Source organism: Pholis gunnellus, assembly GCF_910591455.1.
Source record: "Pholis gunnellus genome assembly, chromosome: 4".
Taxonomy (NCBI): Eukaryota; Metazoa; Chordata; class Actinopteri; order Perciformes; family Pholidae; genus Pholis; species Pholis gunnellus.
In genome coordinates this window covers 15,681,287-15,705,812 of record NC_136530.1, presented here as the reverse complement: position 1 = coordinate 15,705,812, position 24,526 = coordinate 15,681,287, and the positions used below count along the sequence as shown (strand labels likewise).

The 24,526-nt window shown below is 41.6% G+C and overlaps 1 protein-coding gene across 1 annotated transcript in view; it reads right to left on the bottom strand.

Annotated features, from left to right (window-relative positions):
- Positions 1-24,526, bottom strand: part of sgip1a (SH3GL interacting endocytic adaptor 1a) — a 53,621-nt gene that overhangs the window by 7,756 nt on the left and 21,339 nt on the right. The window contains exons 2-15 of the mRNA XM_079158619.1: positions 16,694-16,757; positions 16,010-16,034; positions 15,321-15,383; positions 14,805-14,868; positions 14,272-14,450; positions 10,256-10,267; positions 8,825-8,846; positions 8,648-8,732; positions 8,072-8,154; positions 7,054-7,134; positions 6,382-6,456; positions 5,430-6,176; positions 4,386-4,507; positions 3,825-3,978 (exon numbers count right to left, since the gene is read on the bottom strand). Coding sequence (XP_079014745.1) covers positions 3,825-3,978; positions 4,386-4,507; positions 5,430-6,176; positions 6,382-6,456; positions 7,054-7,134; positions 8,072-8,154; positions 8,648-8,732; positions 8,825-8,846; positions 10,256-10,267; positions 14,272-14,450; positions 14,805-14,868; positions 15,321-15,383; positions 16,010-16,034; positions 16,694-16,757 — 1,776 coding nt within the window. The remainder of the gene's footprint in view (positions 1-3,824; positions 3,979-4,385; positions 4,508-5,429; positions 6,177-6,381; positions 6,457-7,053; positions 7,135-8,071; positions 8,155-8,647; positions 8,733-8,824; positions 8,847-10,255; positions 10,268-14,271; positions 14,451-14,804; positions 14,869-15,320; positions 15,384-16,009; positions 16,035-16,693; positions 16,758-24,526) is intronic.

Genomic DNA, 24,526 nt, shown 5'->3' with positions numbered 1-24,526 from the left:
AGAAAGAGGGATGAAAGGGAGGAGAGTGGGTGAGGAGGGGTGAGAGGGGGGGGGGGGGGGGGAGGAGAGAAGGACAGTAGCGTGAGTCTCACATGGCAGGTCTATCACACGTCACAGTGGGGTGAAACGTGGAGGTGGAGGCCGGGGGCCAAAGAGGGACAAGCTGAGACAGAGCATGTGACAACACGGTGGATGTTTTTTTTTGTGGTTGCTTGCATGCATGAGGAAAGACCGGTGGAGTGAGGGCCAGGTGTGTACTGCTGGATGTTGGCAACTACATTTACAATAAAGGAGAGAGGAAGTCCAGCCTGAGGGGGGCAGAAGAGACAGTTCTGTAGTTGCCAGTGTTTTCTCTATTATGCAACGTAATAAAATGGTAATTCTACACCAATGTGTCAATTTTAACTGGCACTACTTTCTTCATCAGTGGCAGCTTGTTTATATTGCGTTTATCTATTTCAGTCCTTTTCTCCCAGTGTCTTACTGTGCTCGCATTTTCCTCCAGGCCTCCACTACTTAAATATAAAACAAATGGAAGCAGACTGTCGTGTATAAAGACACCCTGCAGGGGGCAGCCATGAGACTGAGAACAGTGAGCCGGGAGAGGGAGGGACTGTGGTGCACAGGGAGAGAGATGCTACGTCCCAATTTCAGGGGCTGGATCCCCCACGAAACACAGACTATGAAGGTGAAGACAGTCTCGCCTAAGTGCTTTCAGAAAGTCCGGGTTAACTTTCATTGCAAGTTTATTACAAAGACATTTCCCTCTAACTAGAGCTAGACATACATTTACTAATAATAATAATAACTTAATAGGAGAAAATAAAAAAACATATTTCCTCTTCACATAATGATATTTTTTTCCTACTAATCTCTAATGATTCCTTTTCTTTAAATTGTAAAACACTAGATTGTTTAAGCCTCTCAGGAATATAATAAACATCTAAACAAAAACATTTGAGAAGGAGAAATGATTGCACTTGCCGCAGGTCACAGACATATTAAAGCTGTGATGAGAGGTCACGTGGAGAAGCTGCTTCGTTTAAAAGGACCCAAGTGAAAAAAGTGGATTACAGGATATTGTAGGCTGCCTCATTTCTCTGCTGCATTTGGAAGAGCCTTTCAAAGCGTTTGTCACCGGTCATGATGTATTTAGGATATGAAATCAGACTTTGGAGGATCCAGCCCCTGAACAGGGATGCAGGTGCAGTTTGACTAGAACAAGCACTACCTGGGATCGTGTTTACATATGGCGGTATTTCCTAAATGACAAAAAAAATTAAGCAAAAACACTTTTTCCAATGTCAAATTTGTGCCTTGAAGTTTGACACAGAGCAGAGCAGGCTTGTTCTTGTCCGTATTCTTTTTTTTTTGATGCAGTGAAGGTGTGTTGTTGAGTGAGTGGACTAACAGAGTTGTTGGGTGATGGAGCGATGAGAGCAGTGCGGCGCTTCATGAAGAGAACAAAAGGGCAGGTGTTCAGATGGAGAGGGCGGGGTTTAGGGGTTGCAATTGTCTATGGCTTGAGGGTGCATGAGTGGCAGGTGTGACAGGTGGGCGTCAGGGGTCAAGTGTGGGAGAAGACCGAGGCTTTAGGGCCAGGTGGAGATTGGCTGAACTTGAGGCTGTGTCGTGCTACTCCAGCGGTAGAGAGAGGACGGCATGAATACCAAACAGCTGCTGCTTGTCTAATTCAGCCTAATTCTCATGCCAGACTTCAAACACACTCTGGGAGCAGCAGCTCCGATCTGACAGTATGTGTGAAAGTGTGCGTTTGAGTGTGTGTGTGTGTGTGTGAGACAGAGAGTGAGAGAGAGAGAGAGAGAGAGAATGACAATATGGATCCCAAGGGTCCACAGATAAGGAGCTCTTCAGACACGCTCATTGAACACGCAAACACACTGTGGTGGTGCAGACTGAGAGTAAAGGTATCTGGGAGGGACTGCACTGCACTCTGCACACGCACACACACACACACACACACACACACACACACACACACACACACACACACACACACACACACACACACACACACACACACACACACACACACACACACACACACACACACACACACACACACACACAATATATTGCCATGAGAAGAGACACAAGGTTGCCATGGTGACATGTCGAGACAGCCACTGGTGCACAGTCATAAAAACAGAGAGAAAAGTCTGATGGGCAAAGGGGAAGACACTCAAACTTTTTTTTGTAGAAAAACAAAAATATTGTTATGCAATAGATGCAGCTTTTTGTGTCACCGCTGCTTTCACTTTTTTTTTCCTGGCAGATTTTGTCTGCAGGTAACAAGAGAGATACAACAGAGCGACTAAAAGAGAGGAATAAATGCAGATAGAAGAGAGAGAGAGGCTATTAAATCTATTAAATACGTATGTGTGGAAAGGTATGAGTCACAAAAACAGTGATGAAAAATAACTATTTTAGTGAATAATGCTGCCACATTTGAAAAGAATAAAATGAATGTGTCCCTACTCTGCAAGCAAAACCTGAAGCAGACTAGTCAAATAAATAGGTATTAGGATAATGACAAAGAGATGGTCTTTTAACATGTCTCATAGTTTGAGATGTGAAAAGATTGATGAAACTGTGCCAGAATGTGGGACACAAATGTAAAAATACCTGCACACCTTGACTGACATTATTGAGAAAGCACAGAAACACTCAGTGGTGGATCCCGTCTATGTTAATTGCACTCCGCGTAAAGAGCATCAAACAGATAGAGATCTGACACAGGATCACCCCCCCCCCCCAACCCGTCCCCCCAACCCGTCCCCTCTCCTCTCTCTGAGGGGATCTTTACTATACCTGCAAACGAATCAAAGTGTCTCTCAAAGGTGGGCAGTTTGTCTACATAAGCATCGTCTTCTGACAAGCCAAAGTACGAATAAAGAGACAAACAAATGGCAAAACAGAAAAGCAGAAAGCAAATTAAACCAAGGAAAAAATTATAGAAAGTAAAAATCTGAAAGGAAGTGTCATTAAATTAAATTATGTAAAAAAAAACAAAAGCATTTTAAAACAAAAACAAGATGAAAATATCAAAATGAAAAAGCACTGAAACTGAAATAGTGTCAGTTTATAATTACAGTCTCAGTGACCTTTATAATACTGTCAAGACCATCAGCTTTTTGGTCTACCAATAAAAACCATAATGAATAAATAATGTATAAATGTAGGTCTATATATTACAGTCTCAATCTAGAGACTGTTAACTAGTCGTCTGTCCCTGTAATCAGTTTAAAAAAAAGAAACCTCAACACCAGGGATCATATTCTGTTTTTATGTAACTGCTGCTGCCTCAAGAGTGTTTGTTTCTCAAATCTATTATGACTCAGCCATGTTACGGTCTACTGAGGTTCTCTATTAACCACTCACGACTCTGCACTGTATGTCCTTCAACACTGACTCAAAACTTAGATCAAGGATTATAAACTGTTGTTGTGTATTCATTCATGAAAGGAAGGTTTGGTTGTGATTTAAAATTAACAACCTGCTTCATCCCCCACTCATTCTGACGTGTGTGAGAGTGTAAATATAAATTTGTCTGTGTGCGTCAACCTACACCAGACATAAAATGTATGTAAAGTTTAAAAATGAATAAATAAATACAAAACTGCATGACTCATTCAAAAAAAACTCTGAGCGCAAGGAAGGACAGGGCCAGTGCATAAAATCAATAACGAACTTTTAATAAGAGACATAGAAAAGTTAAATTCAGCTAACACTACTAGCCTCTGTGAGCACAGCCGTCAGAGGACAGGCCGCACAGCTCAGTGACGGTTGAGGGAATCACACACCTGACACGGACACGGAGAGCTCCTTATTGACGGTGGGGGTGGTGGCGGCACTCAGGGAGTTGGTGGAGGAGATGGAGGAGGTGCTCTCGGCCCGCGCCAACGGGGCGATGGGAGGCGGGCTAGCAGAGTGGACCGGCGGGCTGAACGGACGATTCTGAACAGATACGATTTTTTTAGGATTAGGAAAATTGGATAAGAGTGAAAAAAGGAAAAAGACATTCTTAGATTCAAGGTTTTTACATGTTACACCATTGCTTTTGTTTCTGGTAAAGATATTTAACCATCAAAAGTTATTTAAAGTAATCAGATTAAGCTCCGACTGTTGGAACTTTGTTATACCTGAAAAACCTTTGTCAAAGTTAATTTTACCATAAACAAGTTGTACAGTTGTGTTTGGCTCTGTTGGCTTTGCAATGGAGGTTCACTGCTAGTCCATGCAAGGATGCTGTGAGCCAAAGACCGCAAGTATTAACTGACCAGAACTTATATTGAACAATATTGGTAAATCATAACACAACCATCTGGATTGGTAGTGAAAATCTAATAAACTGTAACACTCACTGGATCTCCTACAGCTGGTTTCCCTGGAGGAAGTTTAGGCCGTGAAGGGGGGCGGGGTGGAGGTGGTGGTGGGGTGGGCTGGACTGACGAAGGAGTGGCAGGTCGCACCGGAGAGGAGGAACCTGTAGAGCAGCGCAGTTACAGGTGGAGATTACATAACAAAACTTTCTTTTAAGATGCTGAATCGTGTGGAAACAGCTACAGTATAAATGCAGAATAGATGCAGGATGGACAGACACATTGTTTGCATGAAAATATATTTACATAACAAAAATAGGAAATATGCTTGCCTAGAGCGTTTAGGATTTTCCCAAAGCTGCAACCACCAAAACTATTTCAAAACATCATTGGCTTGTTACAGTATGTGCTCAGCTATTGGTCACACACTTTCTTTTGTGAACTACTAGCCTAGTAGTGTTTTCCCTTGTATTTAGACTATTTATTCACATAGATGGTCTGTTTCGATCCGTGGTTTATACCATTTTTCCAGAAGATTTCTTTTTCTGCTGCATATTGGACAGTTGAAATGTTCATAATTTTAAAATGAATCCATCAGACAGGACTGGTTGATAACTCCTACAGAAGACACTGTATGTGCAATAAAAATGAATAAGTTCTACAAGAGTGAAGTCTAAATACAAGTCAGTCAGAACAACAACCTGTGCTAACATAACAAGTCTGCAGCAGAATGGTGGTGTACGTCTAACTGGGCCAAAACATGACCTCTTTTTCCAGGGATCAATAAAAATGTAGATTTGCGATTCACGGTGTGTAAGTTTAACAACAAAACGGGTGCAATGCACTGAAAGGAAATGTAAACATGGCGCATTGGTGGTGTACAATCCCTTCTCAACTCCCGTCACAACAATCCTTACCTAACTGCATTGGTGCTAATGCTATTGATATGAATAGTCACCTGGCTGCTGTGAAGACCAGGACATTTGCTTTCATAATTACATTTGTGTTAGTGTGACAATCAATCCAAGCTCTAAAATACACCTGTCCTCTACAGACGATGTTCTAGTTACATGGACTACTACTCACCACTATTTGAGCCACCAGCTCCAGATGTGGGACCCGGTGACGACACCACCGCCCGATATGTAGGGGGAGGAGGTGGGGGAGGCGTACTCCGGCTCCCCTGGCTGGCATCGTTGGGCGAGGTGACAGTTTCACTTCCGTCCTCTTTGGATTGGGGGAAGTCTGTGTTCTTGGGCTGCTCCTCTTGAGACAGGACAAGAGGCGGTGGGATGGAGCATGTTGCAGGTCCATCAGCAGGAGGGGTGCTTGCTTTTGGAGCAGGGGCTGGTGGGACGCTGGAGGGGGAGTCAAGAGGAGGGGGAGAAGAAGTGGGAGGAGACGCAAGCTCCTTTGGAGGTGCAGGGGGTGGTGAGGTGGAGAGCGTGAGAGGATTTCGGACCTCTGGGGTCGGAGGATATGAGGGGGCGGGAGGTGCAGTGGGCTCCTCTGAGGAAGACGGGGAGGTTGGGAGAGGGGGCACAGGTTCTTCTTTTGGGGGAGGGGATGTAGGGAGAGGTGGTGCAGGGTCTTCTGGAGGAGGTGGTGATATAGGTAAGGGTGGGGCAGGAGATTCAGGTGGAGGAGGGGAGCCTGGTAGGGGAGGTGCTGGTTCCTCTGGTAGAGGTGGCTGGTCAGAAGATTCTGCACTGAAGCAGACCCATGTGTCACCCGTATCCTCGCCAGCAGGGGGAGGCTGTTCTGGTCCAAAAATGTTGTCCAAGTCAGCTATTGAGGGCTTCCTGGTGGAATTGTCTGCTTCTGTTGACACTTCTGAAACACAGACAACCAGTAATCAACCAAAGGCAGTTTGAAGAGGTGCTCAGTGAGTTTACACACAGAGATAAAACATGACTGACAGAAAGACTGACAGAGATAGAGCCAGAAAGTTCGAGATAAAGGCGCTGCTGAGATCAAAAGTAAAGGTTTTATCCTGAGGACATAACAGAAGGCAGAAATAGATGAGAAGAGCTCTTACCAGCGCCATCTTCAGAGGGAGGGCCAGTCGACAGGGGAGAGGTCGGGACATTCTTGGGTGGAAGTGGAGGTGGAGCTGCAATAAAATTACAAGTGCAACAATGAATAGTCCTATAAAACAGGAGATTATTTGCTGTGCTGATTTTTGTGGATTAAAAAGTATTGTTCCATAGATTAGCCTAAAACACACATTCTTGCAACAAAAGCATTGAAAGTTTGGATCAAAACATGACAGATTTTACCACACCTGCCAAACCCAAAAACAACAACAACAACAACAACAACAACAACAACTTGAGGAGAAGGGATAGTCCCACAAATCATCCACCATGCAGCAAAGCACATTCAGTCACCACCATTCCAGATGCAAGGAGGATGCGAGGAAGGATGCGTTGGTGCAGAATGGGAGACAGGTCCTGAACTCTCCCAAAATAAACCACAACCAACATTAAACCATTTGGGTGTGAAATGGCTGATGACATGAAACAGGATACAGCTGGCTGTTTGTAATGAGAAGCAGAGTGCTATTGACACACACGTGTTTGATCAGGTCAGTTTGCAGGTCTGTTTGTTAGTCGGATGATGATGATGAGGTTCATGAGGTGGGCTGATGGATTCTGTGCAGTCATTCCAAGGAGAAGAAGAAGTGCGGCACAATATGCACAAAACTTACTTCCTGTGGGGAAGGATCTTGTCAAAGAGGATTCAGGCTCTGACAGAGGAGCCCCCCAAGGATCGGACTCAGATAGACCCACTAAGTTCAGGAGGGGACAGAACACGCCAAGTCAGGTGCATTAGAGCCAAAACATTTGAAGGTTTCTGATCCTTTGGTTCTTAGAAAAGCATTTGGTGTAAGTCTATTTGGTACACCGACGTACAGCTTCAGCGGTCTAAAACAACAGGCCTGCTGTAAATGCTACCTTCAAACTACATCCTTCAAAATGACCATATAGTTCAATCAAAATCTCTCTAAAACAGTTTCAACAAAAACTGAACTTTATCCTATTGCAGAGCCATTGTATTAAATTAAATAAAGTTTTACCTGCATGTTCCTAATAAGCTGGCAACTGATTGCAATACAAATGATCTCTTTATGATCTTGTGAAGATAAAACCAAGATGAGTAACAAAGTTACCAGTTGTCACACACAGAGCCATTTTATATGTCTGAATGAATGTATAAAGGGGAATTTGTGTCGAGTTGATGTTAGTTATGCCTGACATGGCAGTTGCGTAACAGCTAGGAGCTCTCTCACAGCCTGTACCACTAAATCCTACTGGATTGGCTGAGAGCGGGTGACAGCAGAGTCTGCATATTAACAAGCTGCACAGTGCACATGATCAATTTCAACTTTGACCTTTGCAAAGACAGATGGAGTGAATCCACAACTGCACAGTGAGCCTGAGGGAAGAACAATGATGTTAGAGAAATAGGTGAGAGGGGGGAGGAGGAGAGAGAGAGAGGGTATCTGCAATGACAGCCAAGCACATCTTAGCTGGCAGCCTTAAAGAGACAATAAGTGTTAGTTCAGAAAGCCTTTTCCATTGCGTCACTGTCATTGTTTGACAAAACAACCACACTGGTAACAACCGTGAACACAAACATATTCTAACAACAGACGCAAAGACATACACAGAGACGCATAAAGAGACAGAAACACAGAGTGACAAAGACACAGGGAGGAGGATTACCTTCCGTTTTCGGTTCTCCGAAGGCTGTTTCCAAAGGAGGCCCAAATAAGTCTGTGGTGTCTTCAGAGACTGTTTGTTGACTGCTGCAACAGACAAAAAGGTCAATATTAGAGAAGACGTTGAGTGACACAACAGTTACAGAAGGACATTTCAGGAAACGTCATATATCAGGTATAGATTCTATCATCCCATCATGCAACAGGTAGAATGCATTTTAAGTGAGGGATTGATGAGACTTAAAAGCCAGGCCTATCCGACCATAACAGAATGTATCATTTGTTTGATGGACTGACAAAACCCTCAAAAAGGCCCAATGAGGCTTAATGGTGACATTTGAAAACTTCACACAGTGTAAAAGGTGATTACCTCAAAATACGACACTTTAGACTAACTATCTTACAATTTCTGATTACATATTGAGCTACAAGTAACATTTTAACATCAATAAATGATTGCATTTTAAGACTTAAAATACAGCATAAGCAGCACAATGTCATAAGACAGGGGTTCAGCAGTGATACACATAGCACCTTAACATTAAGCCTGTCCCTTGTCAGGGAACCGCGAGGCGCATACCTGGGGGGCAGTGGTGCTGGAGCTGGTGTGGGGGCCACTGTGGGTAAAGTAGGGACGACACGTCTCGGTCTGGCAATCTCCTCACCTGGAAGCATGATTGAATCAGTTTATCATTTGTGTGTCTTGCATCACATTCAATTCACAATTATTAAAAACTGGCCCAAGAATGATACTCACTGGATGTGTTCCTTTTCAAACCCTGTGACACAAAGAAATGACAGTAAAATGTAAAAACACAAAGACACAAAACAGCAAAGAGTCACTAACAAGTCAAATGTTGCATCAATCCCTTTAACATTTGTCTATAAAACAGAAGCAAATACACAGAAAACCGTGAGATGTAAAAGTATTGGCAGTCCAAGAAAATCAACCATTTCTTTGAGTACAAACAGCAAAGTGGTTTAAACAGAACACTGATGTAGTGAAGGTCAGAGGATGAACTTCAGCCTCAGGTTGACTTAATCTGAGGAGACCCGTGGACCAGCCTGCCCAGCTACAAGCTACACCGGAGTAGGCATTACTAACACACTACAGAAGAAGTTTGCCTTCATTAGACAGCAGACAGAAGAGACACGAGAGGAAATGAGGGGAGAGGGATTGGGAATGAGTTTCAGCAAAGGTCACAGGCTGGACACAAACCCCCAAATGGAAATACTTTTTGCAGTGCCATGTAAACAGCATTTCTTTGTAAGCGAGCCACTTAACACTGCACGTTCAGTTTTGGTTCTAACAAATGACCTGTGTGCATATGGAACAGCAAAATATCTATCGTTAGGGATACAGTTTAAATTAAAGAAACTCCAATAAATAACTCCAAAAGTCAATAACATTGTTAGTGTCACTTTAGAAAATGCCAACTGCTTCTTCATCAACCTCACTGTGCTCTGAGCAGTGGTTTGAGGTGTCAAAGCCCCCCAAAAAATATTGGAAAGCTTTCAAAACATGCTTTTGAGAGCAGCCTAGCCCTGGTACTAGAGAAGGTTTGATAAAGTTAAAAGAGGAATGAGTTTTGTTGTTGAAGGGGCAACAGCAAAATAATATTGCCTCTCCAGCTTTGACACCCGTGTCTATGTGAGCATTTGTATGAATTCACCATATGAGGGACACAAGAGGCCAAGAAAGGCAGAGGACAGATGTGGAGAGAGAAAGGGAAGGAAGGAAGGACGAAAGGAGAGAGAGAGGGAAGGAAGGAAAGAAGGAGAGAGAGAGGGAAGGAAGGAAGGAGAGCGAGAGGGGAGGAGACGGTAGCAGTTGAGATGAGAACACACGACGATGGGGAGTGACTGAAGTAAGACATCAAAGGGTCCAGCTGTCAAAAGTGCAAATGTTCTCCCACTACAGAGACCAAGCATGAAGCCATTCAAGATGAAAAACAAGCACACTAGCGATCTGGAGAATCTGGGAAATAATATTATATATTTATATGTTTAAATATTAATGCCAAAACAAATTAGCAAACAGTTTTGACCCGTCGCCTCAGCCAATGAACCCACCTACGCATTTTCTGTCTTATTCAACCGACTCCGGAGGACAAGGTGAAGAGCAAAAGGGTACAAGAAGCATGTGACACATTTTTTAGCCTGAAGCCGGAAAGAAAAGGACACTTACCGGGCTACGTCTCTGTGACCAGCAAAAAGGAAGAGAGAAGAGACACCTGGTCAGAGAGTGACAAATCAGTAAAGCAGAAATCCTATACCTAAGGACAAGAACAATTTTGGACTGGTCGGTCAGATTTGGGGATCAAATGATGATAACATGTCCATAAAGACATGTTATCCTCCTGATAACAGGGAGATGTGCTCATCTGTCTTAGATTTTGTGGGAAATTGCTTGTGCAGCCTCGTGTGGTTTAAGGATTTTTGAACATAAATGCAGATAGTTCAATAATTCCAAGACAGTAAGGCAAGTGGGTATTATGATACAGCCGAGGAGGACTTATACTGATCTGTGTGCTTGTGTTAATGCCTTCATCAGTGATCCAACATCCAGAAAGCTTGTGAAGCTGGTTAAATCACTTCCCTCTCTTCCTCCCCTAGTTGTTATCTTTATACCATCTCTTTATTTGATCATTTTTGTTAAAAACAATGTCATTTTTGCCATCATATCCTTATTAGTTTCCTTTCATTTTTCCCTCTAGTCTCCCGTCTGCCCCCCCCCCCCCCCCCCTGGCCTCTTTAATTTTTGCTTCCATCTGCCTTCGTCACCTCCGTCTCGCATCAAGCCTCCATCTCCCCTCCATCCCTCACTCTGTGCTTGTTCCAGTTGTGCAGTGAGCCATGAGTGATTAACGTGATGCAACAAGGGGGTGGGACATGCTGGTGGAAGGGATTCATTTCATTGGGACACAGCACAACACTGTTTGTCATAAGCTGAACCAATCGTCGTCTCCCTGCTGTATGTAAACAGGAAGTTCAGCCACACGCTGTGACCTTTTAGCCTCCGTCAGGGACAAAGCTCTGGTCTGTAACACACAAATAGTTGTGTATGTTGTAGATAATGCCGACGTTTAAAATGAACCACTCAAAACAATTGTGTGATGTATTTGAAATCAGAAAATGTAAAAGAATCAGAAGAACAAGATTTTTGTTTCATTTTTGAAATTCAATATTGACACCTTTTCTTTTGGTGCTAGAGAAATGAAAAGTTGTGTTACTGAGGCAGATGATATCTGGACAGGGAGTCAGCTGAGCTGTTAAGTGAGGTGTAGACCTGACTGCACAGTGACCGGCTACATTAATGTCACACGAGATACTCATTATAAAAGTAAGACGTTTGTCTTCTTAATTAAGCTCTCCTAGTTTAAATGCCAGTAGAGACACAACGGAGGAATGATATGCGATGCCGCTTATTTTTTAATTCTCTAACATCTTAACTCCATTTCTGACCTTTCTCTCGCCTCCTCTACTGCTTGCAGTGGTTCATTTGGACTGAGAACTAGAAGCTCAAGAACCAATTAAAATCAGATTTAAGAGGTCTTAGTCAGCGGAAACAACTTAAAAGACAGCACAGTTGTACTCCAAGTAAGTACCAAAGCAAACAAATCAGCATGTGCCACAAAAATGCTTGAGCAGTCGCAAACATGCACATACAGTATTCTGCGTAAATATATATACACTCACACCAACAGAGAAAGCACATAACATTGCCCGATACATGCTGGGCTAATAATACATCCTATAATTATTATACACTAGCCATTTCTAGGAAGCCTATTCTCAGCAACACAGAGCTGAGTCGGGGAAAAAAACCTATGAACACAACAGCATGAATAGCTAAGGCTTACCGGACTCCTCTACAGAGGTTAGCATCATTAGAGGCAGCAAAAGAACGAGAGACAAGAGAAAAATAAAAAGAAGGGAGGGGTGGAATAGTTAGAAGACTAGAGGGAGGGGGGGGGGGGTGTATTAATTCTGGCAAAGCACAGCAAAGCATCTGTGCACAATGTAGGCAGTCACCACTAACACAGACAAATAAAGCTGGAGTAGTGCTATGGCTCCCTTCATACCTCCACTTCCCCCACTACTCCTCCTAACATGATGTGAACACCGAGGTTTTATGTGAAATAAGCTCTGAACCTGCATCATCGTGTCCCTCTCACAAGCTGATGAACAGATGCATAATTCATGCAGAATGTGCCAAATACGAACACAGAAATTAAGCTCATGCAGGCCGCTAAATTCAAAACCAAGTATCTGTGTGAGAAACTTGGTATGTGTTCCAGGTTTTTACAAAGCTGGGGTAAGAGCTTGTATTAATATGTGGAAAACCAACATGAAGAGCAAGAGCATTAACATGTAGAGTCTCAGGCATTAGTCGAGGGAATCTCAATGACTATTCAAATGGATGTGTGAGTCGGAAGAGGAAAAGGAAGAACTGGAAAGAAGCAGTGTTTGCTTTTGGAGGCCTGCTAACATTTGGCCCCTCTTTCTCTTTTCATGAGACCATGTTATTGTCAGTCCATAGCCAAGGTTACCCAGAGTTGCCAGGGACTGGGAGCGACTGTGTTACTCATGTAATTTATTTGAGAGGGAAAAGCTCTGCCTCGGCAAACGTGATGCTAATTTGAACTGGTAGAGGTGAAGGTGGCAGTTGCGTAATAACAAGTACAGGCCAGAAATTACAATGTCAGGATTTTTGGATGTTAATTGAAACTTATTTCAGATTGTTTCAGCTTGTCCTGGGCTTAGAAAAAAACACACCAGGATTAAGTAACTACAGTACATATCAGCCCTAAAACCAAACATATTAACAGGGCTGTAACAAACTATTTGTTTTCATTATCAATTGATCTGTTGATTATTTTTCTGACTAATCCTTAACTCGATAAAATGCCAGGAAGAACTGGTGAAAAATGGCCATAAGAGTTTCGTTGAGCCCAAGGTAATTTTTCAAAGTGCTTGTTTTGTTCATCCAACACTCTCAAATTAAAAGATCCAATTTACAACGATAGAAAACTGAGGAAAGCAGCACATTCTCAAATTTAAGAAGCTGAAACTAACACTTTCCATTGGTAGTTCATTTTTCCTAATAAATAATTTTAACAATTAATCCATTGCAAAAATTATTTTCAATTCATATTCTGTTGATCGCAAATTATCTCCATCTATTGTGAGGAAAAACAACAACCAATGTCTCCCATCTACTACATACACACATGAACACAACCATTATCTATCTAACCATTATCAACACCTGATCAGGTTAACAGAGCCAGTGGGTAAACACACGGAGGCTGGATTAAATTATTAAATCCAGAAGCTCAAATGACCACAAGCAATCTCACTATACAGCACACCGACACACAGGTGCATTGTGCCCACTTTCCTATGTGAATTATTCACAACGGACACTCAAGCCAACTGTCCTCGCTGAAGAAGAAAGGAATTATGGGTAGGCTGGGGAGGCCTGTTTTGGAGTCCCTCCGTTGAGTACAGGCTGTGTGAAGGGAATGTTTGCTTGAATTTGGACTCAATGAGCTGCTTCACCTCAAACAAGAACTTCACACCTAGCTTGCTGTTTCTGTGGTTTCTGTCGTGGCGGGGCGGCCGTCTAGTGTTAAACAACACCGGACCAAATGGGAAAACACTGAGGTCACTGAAATTATCGCAAGCTTCATAAATGCACCAATTCAAACCATCATATACATTAGCTGACCTCGCTCATTACAGAGACGTGGATTGTGGGTTCAGTGTAGGGTTCAAACCAGAGATATCAGGCGCTGTTGCATACTGGCTCATTAAAACAAACCCAATAAATGTTTCATTTTCAAATATATCTAAATAAAATGGAAGTTGTGACCCATTAAGAGTTCCTGTCCTAAGCTAAAACAAAACAGTGCGATAAAGCAGGAGAAATATTGTAGAGAAAGATGGCAGCACACACAACATCATGCAGCATCCTCCTGGTAAAAAAATAAAAACGGTGAACAACACACACATGCACGGCCATATCTGTGCACAGAAATATCTCACTAAATCTCTCTATATGTTAAAAGCCAAGGCAATTGAAGAAGATGACGATGAGAAGCAGGAGTGATTCACCCATGCACATTATAACCATCTAATAGACAGCCGTCCGTTAATGAAAGCCAGCAATGGGAGGGCAGTGACGTCAGAGCTACTCACCATAGGAGACGGGGACAGGGCTATGTTGCCTATGGAGGCTTTGAGCTCGTCGACCGAGGGCACAGACGCTACGCGATCGGACTTCAGCGGCTTGATCTTGACTTTGAATTTTTTCCTGTGGTCCTCCTCTCCTTCCGACTCATCCGAGGAAAAGAAGTGGGGCTTTTTGATGGTAGGCGGTAGTGCAGCGTCAAGGAAAGCAACGTTTCCAACCTTAAATTAATGTTGGCCGGGATTTGCAAAACTCAAAATGTGGTGCATGCCTAGCAACAGGATTAAGTTCCTGTTAGAAACAGGGATATTTGATTATATAGATTGTTTTTGCACTGATTTGGAAGACTTTGAGAGGGAATTAAATACATTCCCCTGAGAATGACATCACATACAAACTGATCTCCTTTCAGTGTGCACCAATTTAACAAATCCTTTACTGGATTTGGAAGCAATCCGTTTTTGGTGAGCCGAGGCAACTTAGCAGAGAAAAATAAGACATGAATCCTGTCAAATGACAAATCAAGCAGTGCAGAGGATATCTCCCTCTTCGGACTCCTCCTCAGGTCTGAGGCTGTAGCCTTCATCATCCACCTCAGGAGAGTTCTGAAACACAAATAGTGACTGTGTGTGAATATCTTTAAATGTTTGTCTGATGTTATCAGTAACACATGACTGTGATATTTGTTGTATGCCAATACAATGCTCACAGACAAAAAGCTGTTGGTTCAAGTAGAATCTTGATAAAATGTACTGAAACGTCCACTCAAATGTGAGGTTTTCTGTTTAACGCAATATCACGAAATGCATATTGACAAAGTCCTAATCTGGATCTCAAATGCAAGCAATATATGGTTACAAATGATAAAAGTTAACTTCATTGTAACCACTTTTAAAATGCTTTGATCACAAATGTGTCAATAGCACACACATTTTTCAATGAAATGGATCAATACTATACACTCATTCAATGCAGATGAAAACAGGGCAGTAGTTAGTGGCGACAAAGCTGAATCACTGTTTAAAAATCAAGATCAAATAATAATCCTATCACTCACATATCTGTCCCAGTCGATATCTCCGTAGAAGCCATTAGGGGCCCCGTTGGTCTTCTTCTGAGACTGAGAGGAGAGAGACACTTTGATTAAAATCCCATCAGACAGTGAAGGTACAGTATATTCTGCTCTACCGCTGGATGTGTTTCTATGTTAGCTACTGTCCTCTCACAGGCCCTTATTTGTTCTCTGTTTTCTCCGCTTGGTCACTAATGATTGGATAATGATGATGATTATTGTTATTATCCCAACATGCTGCTAATCGTCCAACAGTGCTGGATAATATTTCAAGATTTAAATCTCTTCAAGCTTCTCCAAAGGACTAAGGGGGATATCCTGTTGCCCCTTTTTCCCCCTCAAAGCCTCCTCAGAGAGACTGCTAATGAAACTATAGCTGAAACAGCAACACTGGAGGCTGACTGATGAGTTGAAGAACGTAGTGTGATGTCTATAACCAGTCTAAGCTCTAGACTACATACTAACTATTCTAGAGACTAATCCAAAAAGGACTAGGGATTAGAGGTCAGTACCGATTCAACCTCTTGGGGTTCCTGGCAAGTAAAAAGAACACAGAAAATAAATAATGAACTCAAAATCACCAGTCTTGATTTCCTCTAGTTACACACATGTAGAGTGAATAGTAATTTACAAATGAAATAATTGGCTGTTATTAAATATTTTCGGTTACTTACACCGCTGTCTCTGTCTGGGGACCCCCTGTGAGGATTTAAAGAAGCAGAGAGAAGAAAGGACAGCATGAAATTCACTTAACGTGTGAGCTCTTCATTTCAAATCAAGTGCTTTGCTAATTATTCAAGCCAAAATATTTAAAAGGGGTATTCAGGGGAAACCTTTTCACGGCACGCTACCATACCCACACATTCATTCACTCATATGTCACAGCACACAAAGAAAGCGTCTCATGCACAGTTACAAATTGGCTAAACATCCCTGGAAAACTATCACGATCACAGAGATTCTGCAAGCTGACCAAATACTTGATAAGTGATCTAACTGATCAATTAAGTCTTATTTTGATCCTGCTGTATTTGCATAATTTCAGAACATTTCTGCCATGATTTAACAGAAATAACATTGGCTGTGTGCAAACAAGCAATGTCACAAGCACTGGATATTATATGCTCGTTGTGTGTATGTACTGTATGTATGGAATGAGCTCTGATCAACTGTTATTTGACTACACCTGTACTTAATACTAATCCTGTATTTGTTCATACTTATTGTATTTTTTGCATTCTGCTCTACCTGCAACACCTTCCACTATATATACATTTTTTTTCTCCTGAGAATACATTTTAATTTAGATGTTTCTGTTTATATTTTTCCGGACACCAGGAAGAGGGATGAGGACTTACGTTGAGTCATTGTCTTTCTCTTTCTTCCGTATCCCAAAGGCCTTCCTGGTACGTTTTTTCAATCCTGAGCAAAAGAAGAGAAAAAGGGTGAATTATTGCACAAAGAGACACCAAAGGCATAACTAAAAGGCAGTGTCTGTGGGTGGGTTAAAGGGTAGATGGGGTCAGCTGTGCTGCATCTATCATCCGGGAGATTAAAGACCATGTTTTTATGTATTATTGAGTGACTGGCTGCATCGCGTGAAGGCACACACTGTCTTTCCAATCTGAAAATGTGTTCATGGTCATCGCAAATGGACAGACAGCCTTGCAATCCTCAAGGTGTCTTTTTGAAATGAAAAAAGTCATTAGCACTGTGAAAATCAATGAGCCTAGAATTTAACAAGAATAGCTGAAGCGAGCCGATGAGCACAGAGGAACCCGTTATAGCTGATAATATACAAAACTTCAATCAATAATGGTACAGAAAGCGTGGGAGATCCCTTATGTACAGACTCAACAAGGCTCACCAAGGCAACGGATCAACAGCTGCTCCAATGGAGCTGCTCACTGACCAACACTACAAATGATGACTGTGTTGTTAAAGCAACAAGTAAGTGTGCTTTAGCCTTAAGTCAACAAACTATGTAGTGTTCAGCACAGATGTACAGATATGGTTTGTGTGTACTTGCTTGCCAAATTGTCTTTTTCAACAACAACTCCAAAGCTCATGTTTCACAGCTCTATCAGTGTTGTACCCTAGACTGCATTGACAACAGTGGTTTACAGCAAATGGTTTATCAAAAAATCAACTCAAATGCCATTGTATTGAACTACATGATGGCACTATAGTACAGTCTTATATGATACATTTCTCCTAAAGACCTAATTCCAGCTTTAACAGAGATTTAGTTTGATCTGATCAATCGTACTGTAAAATTATCCCAAACAACCCAAATGCTCCTGGTTATTCTTACCCCATATGAAAGCCCAGTTGTCCCCCTCCATTTCTTTTCTGATAATTCCTCGACTCTCATTCTTCCTCGTCCTCGTCTGGTCGTGAACTCACCACATCATCTCATGACCGATCTCTTCCTCATACCACATGCAGGTACACACTGAGCCTCAGAGCAGGAACCTGATGCTACGTCTTGCACACAAGGTATCATGATCCTGTTCCTAATCTGTCTGGTTCTCAAATTCAACACCACTGACTTCACTCATGAATTAAAGACAAATGTCATCAATTCATTCATTTTCTTTACTACTTTAATATTTGGATCAGCATGGCTGCAGATAAAGTGGCAAGTCGATCCAGAGTGGCCTGCTGCCCATGAGGAGTCTCACCCGGAACTATCGTCTCATTGAACCTGCTCACTTATTCCATCTTGCATCCTGTAGACGGTTATTGTCACAGCTCAAATAAAAGTCCAACTTCAGAGGAAAAGCACTCGCATACATACAAACATTCATACAAATACAAAGGAGTGTCCCTATAAGGTAGACTCACATGTCCCTGCAGCTATTTTTAAAGCATATGCAGAGACATGCAAACACCTCGAGAAACAAGAATATTCAAGATCACTATCTACGTTTTATCTTTAGGTTGACACAATTTCCTATAGTGATATGTCAGTGCAACATGTCTCACAAGATGGACACTTTGAAATATCAATAATAAAATGAAGAACAAATGTGGCCTTGAGCAAGGCGATGCAAAACAAGGAGCAATACTTGTTCGCCGTATCTTTTTAAGAACAATACACTTGTGGCGAGGGTGCTTGAACTGTGAAGTATGCGAGTAAGTATGTGTTGTTTGGTCATTCTGATCGATTTTACAGACACAAATTAAATGTGCACACTTGTGCTCACGTACAGACACCTCCTCCCGATAACCGAGATCAAGATCCCCAATGTACTGAAGGTTCCATTTCTGTGAAGCCAGACGAAAGATTTGTTCTTTCATTATGTGGCTTGACTGATCTTGGTGAGGCATCTGTCGGAAGTCGCAGTATGAGGACACAGTGTACTTTCTCGGCCTATGGGACGGGAGCTTTAATTGTTCCTTCAACAGCTGTTCTGCAAAGCAAACGAAGTTTCATCACTTCAGTTACAGTTATTTATTTTGATGCCATTCAGAAGCGCAAACTTTTCCTTGCTAGTGCTACCTGGTATCTGGTTCTTCATCCATCCATTAAAGCAACTTGCACAAATGGCAGCGCATTACATTTTTTTTTTCCATTGACATTTTGTTTCAGGCTTAGCTTGATCTTCAGCCTTCAATGAATAGCTTTCTAGATTTCTTGCCCCTCTACGGAACCTCTCTTCTTTTTTTTGTCTTCTTCGGGTCATGTTTCCCTCTCCTGTAAATCCAGCATTGCCCCCAAGCAAGTGCTGACAGCTTTATAGATGTACTAATGAAAGAGTATTTTGTTCAGACGGGACAGTGTTCACATGGCAGCTGTGCCCTGTCTACAGAAAGTATGCGTTCTGCATTAGTTGAGATTAAAACCTGCATTATTATTTCACTTTATTTTACTATTTACAATTTGTATTGGCTTTTATCTTTTGTTTACATTGTCTTCTTTTTCTCCCATAATATATATATATATATATATATATATATTTATTATGCATCAAAATAATATAATAAATGTATGTAATAAATTACAATCCCATGTTTAAAGTACAGCAGCACCCAAATCTGAGTGGATGACGATGTAAAAGATTACACGAATGTGTATGGCAGGGGTTAATTAACTGAGGAGGAAAGAACACAGCGAGTGGCACACACTGGTAATGACTTAATGGCTTCCGTTCAGAGGGATGCTAGCACAAGTGCTAACATAATTAGTGGTCTCTTCTCAAGACACAGTAATGTGATTCTAGGACAAGCCAAAGGACATAAAGCAAAACAAGACAGGACACTGCCAAACCTAAGAAAATAATAATAAATACATGACAACTGAAGAGCAACAGTACACCGACTCTGGAAGAAAAAAAGGTTATTTTTCTAACCAAAATAATGTGTATGTGGTCTCTTAAAAGAGTTCAGGATAATCTTGGAGGAGAGGGAAGCTAACTTTAGAAAAGGTCCCAAGAAGTGAAAACAAACTCACAACAGGAGGAACACCACCCAAAGCAGCACTGTGTGTTATTTTTATAACTCAGCGAGGTCCACCCTTCAACCTACAGAAAGAGGTTGGCGCTAACACTGCCTTCAATAAAAAGGTCCACTTTGAAACACAGCAATTACAGAATACCTTCTACTATTATTAAAAAGTCCACAAGAGCTCATTCCAAGCCAGAGAAAAATAACGTATACTGCACTCCTCTGATTACAACGCTTTTAAAGAAATACTTAACTCTTTAACCTAGGCCTGTCTAGGTCATCTGTCATCCATGAAACTCAAATAAGACCTTTAGATGTCCTATAGTGTAGCATGTCCATCTGTGTTTGGTGGTTAATTCTGTGCTTATAGATCCATTGATGAACAAAGCAGCAGTTGGTTATCTCAGGGAAATCTCTGAGAAACCAAAAACTAAATTGAACACGGCAATCCCATATAAAGATTTGACTTTCGAGGTAAACTAATCTAAAATCTCAAGTCTCAAGTTAAACTTCCTGCAGCATCTCTCGAATGAATCAACTTATGTTGTTTTCCTATTGCTTTAAATCAGTCAAGTCTTAAACTAAGAGCTGCGCTTGCGTCTGTGCACTGCACCTATTGTGTGATTGTGATTTTAGTGTGGGCTTGCCTATGTCCGCTTCTGCCAGGGGTAGCCGGTGCATTAGCCTATAAGCTACATTAGCCTCAGAGTCAGAGAACTAAACTGGAAGGGACACCTTGCTCTCGACAAATACGCACAAAAACGTGCATCACACACCCATTTTGATAAAAATTCTGATGTTCATGGCTTTAAAATACTGTTAGGTATGAAAGCATCAGATTAACTTCCACATTTTGTGATTCTGATTGTAAAATCTCATTTGTTGCGATACTACAAGTGAATCTAAGAGAGCTAAACACACTTTCTAAATCTAATTCAGTGCCTGTATAATCTATATTTCACTCTAAAAGTGGATGAAAATGCGTTTATTATCCCGTTTAGTATGCATGTCAGAGCACGCTCAGGTGGGAGAACGCCATGAGAGAATTAAAAGTGTGAAGACGGTGCGTTGGGTTGTTATGGGTATTGAGTCAAGCTGTTGACTAAGCTCAAGGAGAAGCATGTGGATCCACTGGCAGGCATGCAGACAGGGAGACAAGTAATTAGTAGAACAGGACGAAGGCTGGCGGGCACATAAACAAGCAGACATAAAAAAAAAAAAAAAAATGCAGACAGTGTAAGAAACATTACAGTAAGTAGACAAGGAGGCAGCACGCACTGAGACAGGCATACTGACATCCTGTCGACAAACAGAGAGTTAGATAGGCATATTGCAAACACAAGGTTTAAAAGGCTTTTTTGTCGGAATGACTCATCAATCCTGCTGGCCTTGAGAGGCAGGAGGAGGAGGAGGCAGGTGAGCAGAGAAAAGCTGCTCAGGACTGGCAGATACACTAACAATGACCTCCCAATGCTGCAACGATGCTGAGACAGAAAAATGCTCTAATTTCATGAGGACACACGTGATGTGCAGCTATGTGAATGCAGCCTCCATCTTATGTTATGCACTGTTTTTGGAGACCTGCGTCTCAAAAACTAAAGTTTATCGTTAAAAAAGAGGCAGAGCAGAGGACGACGGATAACGTTATTATTTACTCAGGATGTACAGACAAAAAAAACATGCTTCTATACAGCAGCTACTGTGAGACACACTCACAATAAGCCTTTAAATATGAAGCTACGATTTCATTCATGTAGAGAGATGTCAACTGATTTCATAAACACAAACACAGTTTCATGGAATTGTAACACACACAAGGCAATGGGAGTCACAACACTCTACTGGCACAGGAAGGAAGAAAGTCATTTAGTCAACCTCTCCCACCTACATTTTCTATCCTAGTCACCACTTCTCGACCCTTCCTGTCCCTAAGCTAAATATGGAGGATGAATTTGACAGAACCTGGCAGCACAAACAGAAAGCTAGGCCATGGACCGCCATTACCTTCAGCCTCACTGTGTGTTTCAGTGAAACAGCCTGTGTCAGTCTGGCAGAGGAAAGACAAAGAGAGGGTGTCAGTTTGCGTTTGTGCTTGTGGATGCTAAAATTAGGCCTTGACTGTACCGTCCAGGTGGCTGCACTGTGAGCCATCAACTGTAACAACGTACCCATCGCATACACAAACACACACGCAACGAATTAGATGGTACACGTCTGTTTTGTTGCACAGATGCACCCTTTGGGGGAAAAAAAGAGAGAGATGTTTCATCAAGTGATGTCACCATCCTCTAAGGAAAGTGGGTCAGGGCCAGAAACCATATAGCAGCGTGCCGGCAGTGCAGAGATGAACAAAAGACTGTTGAAAATGCCAGAATGAAGATGATGCATGAATCTGTGCATTATATACCTACAATTTCATCTATTTAAGCTTGTTTTGTTTTTTAATGAACTGTGGACTAATATATATTTGATTAATTATCTAATGGAAATTAGATAATGGAAATGGAAATAGTAAAAGCTGCCACCACAGATGCACAGAGCCCAATCTGACAATTTCAAATTGCCTGTTTTTTTTCCTGACTAAAATAGATAAGTCAGTTTAAAAATGGTTGTTCTGCAACAATTTTAATTATTGATTAATTCAGTCATTTTTAAACAATAATAGCAAAATACACAAACCACAATTTTTCAAAGAGAATCTTTGTTTTCTACATTTTCTGTAACAGTGAACGCAACCATTTGCTTATTTTGATTGTTGATTGGAGGAAAAAGCTATTTGAATAAGTGAGTTTGGGCTTTGGCAAAGTGAGTTTGGTATATTTCACAGTTTTATGATTAACACCACGCAATTAATCTTCTAAAATCAAAAAAATTCATTGGCAGATTAATCAATAATGACAATAACTTATAGTTGCAAGCCTAGCAGGAACCACTCAATATTTGGCTTTTGCGATTGATAACTGACTTTAACTATTCATTTAATACCAGAATTGTCCCACAATCACTAAATGATTGTATTGCTGCTTCACAGTAATGCCCCATATTATAGCATTTGCCGTAAGATTATATGCCGCACTCTCTTGTTCCACCCCCCCATCATTGTGTTTCATCTCACCCACCCTCACTTCTGGCTCTATAAACAGCCAGCACTCACGGTTCCCATCCCCCAGCTCCAAATAGCATCCACCAAGGCCTGTGTGGCAAATGACCCTGCTGCCAAGCCAACAAAGTGGCTTTTAACATGGATATTTGGCACACAGACACAAGGAGAAGACGTTTTTTCAAACAGTACGTCCATTTATTGACACAAGATTTTCATAGATCAGAGAGGCAGATATGGGAACCAAGTGCCCTCTCCGCCTCCAGCTGGTGCTCAAAGCGCTCCCCCTCATGTCACAGTTTGATACTGCTATGATTTCCTAAAACTCGTCACATATAGACATCAAATGAATCGTTATTTCTTACTAGATGAAGTGATTCATAATGAAGCAATGTGTTCAATGCGTGACAGTTTGCAAGATTGAATTAAAGATACACGCTGTGAAAGTTTAGGCATATTTCTCAGAGCATTAGCAAATCACAAATTTAGGCTCTTGAGAACCAGCAGGCAGTATTGCTCCAAGCGCTTTTAAAAACACCCATAGATCAATGTTTTGCTATTTATAGTGTAATGTTTTCTAAATCAACTAAAAAGTAGTTTGAAACGTCTAAACTTTACACTAACGGAACCACAATTTGATGGTTGCATATTGTTGGTGGGCAACAGTTTTTTTTGGAATACAAGCTCCTTCAAGTGTCTCCGGGAAAAAAGTGTATGTTGTCAGACTAAAGTTGTCAAAAAACCCTATTGGGCCTCCAACTCTCCCCTGGAGACAAGTCCCCAGCTATTTCAGTCATGTCCTCCTATCAAAACAGATCACCACTGAGGGGCGAAAACAAAAAGTAAAAATCCTCCCTTCTTTCATCTGCATTAATATGACAGTACGCAGAAATGCCATTTGCCAGATGCATAACCATAGGAAGATGAAAATGGCAAGGCGAGAAAGGCTTTTTTTTTCATGCATGCTGCATTTTATAGCCACTGTTACCTGCACATTGGCTTAGGTTTGGAGTAACGTTTATTACTTTGTATAGAGCAGCAGCCATTCTCCACAGACGCTGTAGAGAAATAAGGCCATTAGTCATGTATGTGACTTCTCCCAAATACAGACTGGCCTCTATCACCAGCATGCTGTGTGCTCGCTAAACGGACCTGCTGTCCCTTATTCTTCATGAGTTTCCACAAAGATGCACAATACTAAAATGGCAACGATTTTGAGTATTCAGAAATGCACTTACTAAATAAATACACAACCCTTTTTTGCACAATCCAACATAATAATACTTTGATGGTTACCAGTAAGGTGCGAGACTGGCTAAAGATCAGCCTTCAAAAGATAATTTGACAGAAAAGTTTTCTTGCCTCATACCAAACCTTTCTCATCACACAAAACGCAAGACTGCTACAATTCATTCATTGCATAAATAAGATGGACTGTCGCTCCAAATTCACCTAAAAGTTAACTGTTGACCTTCAAGCAAATTCAATTTAAATGTGTCTTTTTTATGCTGTAGGTCCCTTCAAGTTCTCTGGCTTAAGCTTTGCTCCCTAGCAGGAGCCTCGGCAGACGACACGCGAGCTCCGAGCATGAACACCTTTACACTCTATGCGCTGCATTATTCTCCAAAACGGCAGAGGGCGT